Source organism: Phalacrocorax aristotelis, chromosome Z (assembly GCF_949628215.1).
Source record: "Phalacrocorax aristotelis chromosome Z, bGulAri2.1, whole genome shotgun sequence".
Lineage (NCBI taxonomy): Eukaryota > Metazoa > Chordata > Aves > Suliformes > Phalacrocoracidae > Phalacrocorax > Phalacrocorax aristotelis.
Genome location: NC_134311.1, coordinates 63,818,695 through 63,828,962, shown reverse-complemented (window position 1 = coordinate 63,828,962; position 10,268 = coordinate 63,818,695). Strand labels below are relative to the sequence as shown.

Sequence of the window (10,268 nt, the reverse complement as noted above, 5' to 3'; positions counted from 1 at the left end):
TCTCATGATGTAAAGAGCTATGTAATTCAGCCTGCATGGGTAAAAAAGGCTCATTGCGGTAGCTTCCAGAGTTACTGTTCTGCTACCCATTTCTGTCCTGAAGAAACCATAGTTCACCAGTACACAGTATTACTTTCAACAGAATGCTACAGCCAGTTAGGCATGGTTTTGACATGACTCTGGGAGACTGGAGACACTTTTTTAAAAGTCTTTCAATATGAAAAAGAACACCAAATTATAATTCTGACTTTGAAGCTGAATGCTTCATTAGTCTGCTAGCAAAATGATATATATTACCTTCTCTGTCAGCTGTCCACTGTTTCTATGTAATACTCATCCAGCAGGTTCCAGACTCTGGCCTGGAGGTGGCTGGAGATGCCCATCTGTCTAAATAGGCATCTTACTAAAATACCGAGGCTTAAGATGGAGGTTGGATTTCAGACCTACGCATGTGCTGATAATCATCTTACTCCTGGCAAACCCAACACAGGACAACAAAACACAATACAGGCTTCTATATGAAGCCCAGGACTGTCTTCTTACCAGAGTGACCTAACTGCTAAGATAAAACCATCAATATTTCAGGCCACAAAATCAAATTATTCACATTGAAAGGCAGGTGGGGCAGCGGGACTTAGATTGCAGGTTTCAGTAGGTAAAAATTACTGCAGCACCCCTGAAACAAAGAGTTACAGCAACCTACAGAGGGTGGAATCCCAGCAGGAGTCTGGTTTGCAATATCCACTAAAAAAGTAGCAATGTGTTGCTTATTACAGAAGGATTGTTGCACAGTCGTAATTTGCCTTAAAATCACATAGTTAAAAACAGAAAGGTAACCATTGCAAAAGCTGAAGTTTCTGCACTACAGGGATATTTTTCTTGTGCATGTGCGTGCTGTTTTGTTTTGGTTTTTTAATGTATGCCATAAAACATATGTCGGTATCATGACCAGGCTCACGTTCCTGTAAAAAGCAAGTTTTCCTGACCCTGAAGATTAAAGGAAAGCCTGGGCAGAGATCTGTATTTAAACGTTGCTTTTTCACTAACTGAAAAAAATAACAGGAATGGAAGAGCAATGTGTGCATACCTCAAGAAAAAAGGGGAAAAGTGAATATTTTTATCTATATAGAACAGAAAGAAAGAAATAGAACAAACTGGAAGTTTTCAACATGATTATTTCAGTGACAGCTACCTTTTTTCTGTAAGCAAACAGTAATAAGTAATCATGCAGACCATCTGTGAAAGCAATTAATGCAGTGAAATGCAATGCAATGTAATGTAAAACTGCAGATTATGTAATTATTTTGAGAAATTATTGTCATCTATTAGCCTCCCTTCACAGCATGCTCTCAGTAAGTTAAGTTACTCTTTTATACAGTTTCATAATTGAAATCTATCTAAACAATAAATACTATTGGCTATGCAACATACCATGAGCAGCATGTTAAAAAAAGGACACTTAAGAAGCTGTAATAAAAAGAAGTGTGGGTGAAGAAAGCTCAAGATAATAATTAGAAGCAGTTTAATCCTCTCCCCCTAAATTCTAGCCTCTATTCAAATAATTTCATTTGTATGATGCAGTGGACCTAATGCACTGATGGACTAACATTAGCTGGGATGCTATATGTACCTTTAGTCAAAAAACCTTATAAACATATTGCAATTTCTAATTCAGTCCCTTGATTTTGTACAACAAAATACGAATTTATTTCTTCTATCCATCGCCACTTGAAATTACCAGTTCCTCTCCCCTCAGACTCAATGTCATAGTTTCAATTACTTCAGTGCTGCAGAAAAAGTCCTTCAGCACAAAAAAAATGCTGAAATACTCAAGCCAGAGAGGTCAGTACCTCGTTCAAGCTGAACAGATAAACTATGATACTATATAAACTCATCTCTTCCTGGTCTTCCTGTATTCTTGTGATACAGCTAGTTTTGATCTCTACAAATCTAGGATGAATATTGAAAAAAATACATCTGGAGAAAATATGGAAAGGAAAGCAGCATGACTGAGGATGTGAGACACTTTGAATCTCTTAAGGAGGAAAATCAGACTACTTTATTTTGGTAAGAATACAGACTATATATTAATTTGGTTCACAAATACTCTGTCATAGTTGGTATATGATCCAAAAAAGACCAACGAAGAATATACTGTAGAGAACATATTTAACACAGAACACAAAGGGCATTTTCCGTAACATTTCCTATCAACATTAATTAAACTAACACAAGCTGCAAAACAAATTTTGTATTAAGATCCCTTTGTACAGTAAAAAGGATTTTTGGCACATTTGAACCACTGGCTAATACAGATGCAGCAGAAACATGGGGATTCTCCAAGAATATCAAGTATCAGCTAAAAGCTGAGCTGTAAAACATGGAAAGATTGATGCATAGAGTATTGCTGGAACCATACCAAATCCAAAGGTCTTAGTTCTGGAACGTCAGGAAGGGCCCTTGAATATCTCAGACAAAATAAAAATAAAACTACAGCCCCACAAGTTCCGCAAAGTGAATTCTAGCACAGTCCTAGAATCAGATAGGAAAAAATGGAAACTATGAAAATGAACAACAGAATAATCAATGTGAAAGACAACTTGGAGACTGTGAATAAACAAGTGAAAGAAAAAAAATCTAAATGTAAATTATCACTAATCTACTGGACAACTTAAACCACCAAAGATTACAATAAGAGCTTTCAATGATAAATCTTCACTTAGAAGCTATATGAACAAGCTCTGTAGTATTTTCCAAGTAGTGCGTAACACAGTGTAATAACAACAGCGAACATTGCAGAAACATGTTACAACTCTTAAAACCATTGATGCTTCAGAGTATTCCTTTAATGGAAGTATGTTAAGCATGCTTCTGGCTATTTGAAGTCAAAGTCTTGCATTACTCATTGCTGTCTTCTGCTGCAAGTTAGAAATCCTTTTTATCTAACAAACAAGATAAATTAAAATTGCTCATAATCTCTATAGAATGGAAGAACAATGTCCATGGAAAATGAGTTCTATGTACACGTCACAGTATTTAGAAGACTGCTTGCCTTCAAAAATATCTGAAAATCTTTTTTCCTGTTCCTTCATCCCTCACTGTACAACACCCACTTGAAGGGAGAAGAATTGGGTCTTCCTGATATTTTTAATTTTAGTCATCTTTTCAAAGTCTAATCCTTCAAAGTCTTTAAATTAATCTTTAATCACAAATACTTCTATCTATCTATCATTCTGTGACACTTTAGAAAGTCATAAAAGAATATGCAAAACAATTATATTCTTTAAACTAACTTGACCTTTTAGTTTTATCCATCATTATAGATAATTATTTTCTACACTATTACAATCCACTGAAACTAATAATATTTGTTATGCAGATACTGAAATTCCTAATATCTTAACTACTTCTGGCCCTGCGCACAACTCATCTAGGGGTTCCTGCTTAACATACATGTGTTCCTTAGTGCTAATGTATTAAACTCCAAGAAGAGCATTTAGCGATATGTTATGAACAGTTGCCTGAATGAATGCACCCAATGCAACAAAGACTGTGAAAAGAGGAAACAGCTATTCTACAAGCAATAGAGTTTTGCTTTTTTTCTGAATTATCTTGACATTCCAAAATAAATAATGGTCTGTAAGTCTGTAACGTATTTTACTTTTTTGAAAATATGAAAATTAATAAGAAATGCTAACTCAGTCCAGCTGTTGATCTTTTGTAATGTCTTCCGTTTAACACTGCCTGATGCAAGATGCATAGGACATTACCACAAAAATAAATTAATAAATAATAATACCAAGAATAATTAGGAAGAAATTAGGAATAACCCTACATCAGGAATGTTTCTTTTTACTCTCAAGAAGTCTTATTCTTCAACATGATGTACATTCCCCATGTATGTACCAAATATCACACATACTTCAAGCAGGTTTGAACAGGTTATTTTAATCCATGTGGATGTCCTCAGTCTCCCTGTTTCTTCCTCTGGCAGTTAACTGTATCACAGATAGAAATCCTTCACTATGATTTGAAAGCAAGCTCAACTCCTCCACATGCATTTATTTGAAGTATAGTGACAGAAAGGGAATGCAAGGATTAGTTAAAAAAAGAAACAAAACTACAGGACACTCAGGGTGTTATTGCCATCATTGAAACTGGGGTAAAAGTGGCAGCAGTAATACAAGTCACTCGCAAATAATGAAATTACAGCTTTTTCCAAAATCTCAGTAATTTTTTAGTTTCCATTTTTGTTTCCTTTAATTTTATGCATAAAACCTTTAGCTGAAAATATGTGTCTCATCTTTTAAACTGGTACCAAGAGAGCTCAGATCCTCATTCAGCAAAAGTTATACATGTGCTTAATTTCATCCACTTTGAATAGTCCCACTCTGGTAATTAAATATATTTTATAATGTGTAAAGGCAAGCATATGCATAAATTATTACTGAATTATGACCTTGGCTCTTAAACCCAGCTTTGAAATCGTGCACTATTTCCAAAAATTTCCACAGATCTACAAGTAAATGTGCACCCAAAGTGTTTTCATAAAATTAAGACAGAAGTTGGAAGATGTATTTAATTATTAGCCTCAGAGGAACTTAGAAAAATTCCACTAACTTCTGCTTACTCGCCAAATTCTTTGTTCCAATTCAGATAAAAAAGTGGGGGATTTCCCATCCTTGGAAATGTTCAAAGTTAGATTGGATGGGGCTTTAAGAAACCTAGCCTAGTGAAAGATGCCACCACCCATGACAGGGAAGTTGGACTAGATGACATTTAGAGGTCCCTTCCAACCCAAACCATTCTATGATTCTGTTTTAACTTCTCTTTTTCTTGCTTAAGTGACCATGGGTTCTCTTGTTTTATGAGCAACAAAACAATTTCTCGCCAGGTTCAGTGCAAAAACTCATACACTGCTGAAGTGCTATTGCTCCACCTGAGCATCACTCCAGTAAACACGAAAAGAAAGTCGTGCAAGCTGCTCTTCTACTGACTGTTTAATGAACCCTGAAAAATCCCTGCTCACAGGCTGTTATCTGGTTGATTATTACCCTTGCAATTTATTCAGTTATTTTTTAATGAAGTCACCCAGGGGGCAGGGAAAGCGGGGAAGGGATACCATGCAAATGTCCGGTAGATGAGGGCAAAGGCAGTTGTCTGGTATTTCCTCTATGCAGCAAGGCACAGGGAGACGCAAAGACTCAACAAAATGACCCACTCTGTGAAGAGTCAGTGCAATCCCAGAGCCGCTGAGAACGGGGAAGGGGTGGGCTGCCTCCTCCTGCCGGCAAATGACCGGTCATAGAATGCGTTTTTAAGGGGTGATGTAGGAGAAATTAAACCTGACCAACTAAACACACTCCCTACCTCAACGATGTGTTTCTCCTGCTGAGAAGTGAGAGAGGTGGCCGCGGAGCACGCCCAGCTCTCCCCTGCCCTGCGAGGAGGGGGGCTGGCTGGCGGGAGACACTTATTACTTCATTATGAGCGGGCAGATGTCCCTTTAAGGTCTGCTATGCTGTCTGAGGGCTGCAGCCGCAGGCTTGGGGAGGGGAGATTTGGCTTTATTTGTACATTTTAGCGCTGCGCTAGCTTTACGGGGAGGTTTCCAAAGCTCAGAGGTCTTCGGGGGGTGGGTGGGAGGAAAGTTGTATGTGGGGGGAGGACGCTAAATTCTTCTTGATGCGGAGAAACAACGTAAAGCCGAATAACAAACAGGAAATGCCTAACTCGGCTGCAAGGCGGCCGGGCGGTGCAGAGCGCTGAACTCCACTCGCAGGGAAGCACAGCCGACAGGACCGCTCCCGCCACCCCTGCCCCCGCCCGGGCTACCGGCCCCGGGCTCGCAGGAGCCCAGGCATGGCTGCCTCCTACTGGATGCTGGCAGGTGAGGAAAGCCCCTTTTCTGTCTTGCTGTGAAGACCTAGGTCCCGAAAGCAGTTCTGCGTCCTGCGGGAGGGGGGTGAAGCAGCTGGGGGCTGTCGCCCGAGGGGCCGCGTACCCCCACGCCGACGCCCCACTCGCCCCCGTCCCCGGACCGCCCTGCCCGGAGCTGCCCTCCAGCTGCAGCCCGCCAGGGGCTCCTTCGGTTTGCTGCTCTCCGGGAGCTCTAATCCCTAAACCACTCTTAGAACCCGAGTGGGTTGGGGGGAGGCAGCTCCGTGGGGATGGGTGGGTGAGGAGATACACTGTGAATGCATCTGGCTTGGGAAAAGAGGTGCACGTGGCAATTTCTTTTAAATTAAGGTTGCTTTTCTGTTTTCCTTCGTTTTGATGTTCTGGGTGGCAAAAAAGAGAAGTGAGGAACTGGTTAACTGCACCCAACTAATTTCAGAAACATTAGTTCATCCGGAGGTGGAATAAGTAATATTTCCTTTTAGGGTTTTGGATTTTTATTGTTAGGGACTTACTTGCTTTTTTAGTAAAATAAATACAGCAAGTAGCAATCACCCCAGCTAGTCATTCTGTAGTAACATTTTGGATCTGAAATCAGGCGAACCCAAGAAGTGGGGAAGAGGCTATGGCACTGGTGTGATTCATGTGCTTGCAGACGTTGACACTGGTCTCCCCAGCAGCTCTTGTGCTGGCAGCTAGCATGCAGTGAACCTGAGGCAGCACAGAGGAAGAAATCAATTTCAGAAGACTCGTCAAAACGCAGGCAGCAGTAAGTGGGGGAAAGGCGAGACTAGGTTCTTTCCCTCCTCACTCTGTGCTTATTGTGCAGGAAAGAACAGATACAGGAAAACATGAAAATCTGAATGTAGACTTTGTGCCATATTTAGCCCTTGTTCATAGATGCATTTATTACTTCTATTACACAGTGATACTCTCCAAAATAAGCTTTTGTTTGTGTTCCTTCACAGAAGGAGGCTTTGTAAATTGGCAACAATTTAGTGTGCCACACCTTCCCTTCAGAGTTACAAAGTTGCACTGGTACTGCTGACAGATAATTCATCAGTAATGACAAAAAGGGTTATTGCCAGAAAACTTCTCAAGGGTGCATCGCATGCAGATCTGTCAGGGACTTACTAGTTTCTGTTGTTTGCATTTTGGTTTGGTTTTTTTTCTCAAGTTGGTGTGAAACAGAATACACTTAGAAATAAGAGGAGGCATTAGAGATACCAGGAATGGGATTCAAATTGCTTCAGATAAATAACAGTAGTCCTACATAAACAAGTCAAAATGTCATAAAAATAGGGACCATTTCAGAATTACAGTGGAATAAAAAATAAATGCAAATTAATTAGGTGCTCCTCTTTCTTAGAAAGGAAAAAAAAGGCAAATAATCTGGCATGCACTAGTAGACAAAAACAATCTAGAATGAAGTAGGTGCAGAGATGTGTATGTGTGTGTATTTATGCAGAGGTTTTTTTTTTTAATTCAGCTTGGTATTGCTGAGGCCTCTGAGAATCTCAAGTACAGGAAGTGTGACAGATGCAGACAGGCAGAAGTGCACAGAGACATGTCAAGCCTGATAAGGGCTGAGATATCTATGAAGAAAGACTGAGTTAGGCTTGTTTATCTGTAAGAGAGAAAACTGAGGGGAAAATGTTGATAATTTCAAATGTGTATTTTTACTGAAGTATTATAGTGGCAACGTTCTTCCAAATGTCAGTGTTTTCTCTGTTTTGTGAGAGCACTCAGTCATGACTGTCTATATCACAGGTGTTGGTTTATAAAGAGATTTGACAAATAGTTGGTTCTTCCTGTCCAACACAGGACAAGAGAAAATCAGTATTACTCACTGCGCAAAAAAACCTTAGCGAATACTCAGTAGAACTTTCTGACTGTTCAGGTAATGAATTACTAGAAGAGGCTACCAAAAAACCCCACCCCTGCATAATCTCCTTCACTGACAGTTTTGATGAAGTTGGATAAACACCTGTGAAGGATGGTTGAGGTCATTTCACCTGGCCTCAGGGTTAGTGGTGTGAATAGGGACCTGCTGAAGTTTTCTCCAGCCCTATGTTTCAACAGAACAGGAGGGAAGAAATCAGTCCAAGGGGTTCCATTACTTTTCAGTCTTTCTTCACTTAGAGTTTTACACATAGCTTGCCCCCTCCTGGAATTCCCTCCTCGTTGGTGATGATCGTGGTGTTGGTACTGGTTAAGAGTACTCATCTTTATAACAGAAAACACCAGTAATCATAAAGGCAGAACTGTATGCAAAAAATGAACTGCTCTCTGTCCAAAGCCTGCAAAGGCAGAACAGACACAAGATAAGGGGAAAGCAGGAAAAAACACATTTTCCCCAGTTTCCCTCTCCACCTTGGACTTTCATCTTCCTTTGGGCTTGCAACAATAGAGTCCAACATTTCTCAGCAGATTATCCCCTGTAGTTGAGATTTTTTCCTACCAGTTTTTCTTATCCAGGGCTTGAGTGTGTCTGCATGAATTCTAGCTAAAATTGCTATAATATGGGGGAGAGGGGATTTCCCATGAACATGACCTCTCCTTGTCTAAAATCTGTATGCAACCCATCTTCATGATGTAGCTGATCAAAACTCAGAGATGTAGGGCAGTGTGTCTCAAATGTTTTCAGAATAATCTTACAAGAACAGCATCACTCCAAAACCTCTATGAATATGTGCTATCACCATTTTTATCTTGTACTGTGCTTAAGAAGCTCTGAAAATGGATGCCAAATTGCTGCAATTATCAGTAGATATAAAGTTGCTTTTAAAAAGTGATAAATGGCGAGAACTGCCAGGTTCTACGTTTAGTCTTAATCTTTTACCAAGACTGGAACAGACCACGTAATTTGGAATTTTATGTTAAAACTGTAAGTAGAGTTAAAAGTGTTCACTTGTTTTAGCTCTACTGGGGTCAAATTAATCTCTCTCCCCAACACTAACAAAATTAGTATGAATCTACAAACTTGGAAATGTTGTTTTTCTTCTACTGCACATTCTTTGACATATTCAAACAAATCACAATACCCAGTACTTACTTTTTACCAGTAGGCAAAGCTTCATTGCTAGTAATGTCTTCCTTTATAAGTTGACAATGATCTTCCTAAGTGTGGATACATCACTGAGTTTACAGTTGCCTCTAAATACTTGTGGATCACTGTTTGTAAATGTATAAAATCTCATGATCCTTTTTTGGGAAATTACTTCAGCGCATCCCAAAATGTCTCTTTTTACAACAACAGTCAATTTAGTGTGTTGAGTGGCAACTTTGCTTTGAGGTTGTTCTTTGTTTAGGGTTGGGTTTTGTTTGTGTTTGGTTTCTTTTTTAATACAGCAAGTCACCCACTTGCATGAAGTGAATGTTTATTTTTTACTGGATGCCAACGTGCAACCTTTATCTAAACTATATCGCATCTCCAGGGATGTGAGGCTGCTAGTAAAAGTTAGACTGCAACCCACAAGCAGAGAAAAGTTTGTAAATACACAGCAGCAAAAGAATAAAACATAAATATTAATGTGGAAGGTAAATATGCACTACAGCTAAAATTTCTTGAGAGAATTGCATGAGGTCAACCCCTGCAATTTTATCACAAAGAACATAAAGAAGAAAATTCACCATAAATTCACCATGCAGCATTTAGATAAATATGTGATAGGAACTCCTAAAGAAAAGCTGAATGCACTCTCTCTGCCTCAGCCACAAAACATTAATATGAAATTATTAGTACGTACAACCCCAAATTGAACTAACAGTTATTTATACATGTGCTTATGTTCTGTTCCCTTGGGTGGTCCAGCTTCCTTCTGTGAAACTATTCATGCTAACACAGTTAAGCATGTGTACTGACAGGAAGAGAGTCTCGCGTCTCGTAAATAAATCCTATTATATAATATCTGATAAAGTTGTTTTTACATCAGTATCAAGCTTGGAAACAAAGAATGCACATTACAGGGCCAGATCCAATTTCAGTGTCCTGTCACAGAGTAGTGTTAGATACTTGAGAGAAATTTATATGTACACTGTAATGGGAGATATGGGATGATTTTTGCACACAGTAGCCTTGCATCTTACTAAATCCTTGACTCCAAAGTCTTTCCAAGTAAGAAAATTCCATAATTCACAGTATTTAAAAAAAGCTAAAAGAAATCAGAAACTTCCTTTTAATAATTCTAAATTTGTCACACCCTAAGAGGGTGTCCTCTTGCTTTCTGATTATCAGACTCAGTGTGTAGACATTCCAAACTTACTGTATCTGTTCTAGTTGCCCTGATCTGCTTATCATGGCATATTAGTTTCTCAATTTTTTCTTTTCAATCATTTTCCATACAAGCATTTTTTCTGTTCTCCATTTT

At 39.1% G+C, this 10,268-nt stretch overlaps 1 protein-coding gene across 1 annotated transcript in view; it reads left to right on the top strand.

Annotated features, from left to right (window-relative positions):
* The first annotated feature begins 5,638 nt into the window (after positions 1-5,638).
* ITGA1 (integrin subunit alpha 1) overlaps positions 5,639-10,268 on the top strand; it is a 69,612-nt gene continuing 64,982 nt past the window's right edge. The window contains exon 1 of the mRNA XM_075079533.1: positions 5,639-5,890. Coding sequence (XP_074935634.1) covers positions 5,863-5,890 — 28 coding nt within the window. The 5' untranslated portion in view covers positions 5,639-5,862. The remainder of the gene's footprint in view (positions 5,891-10,268) is intronic.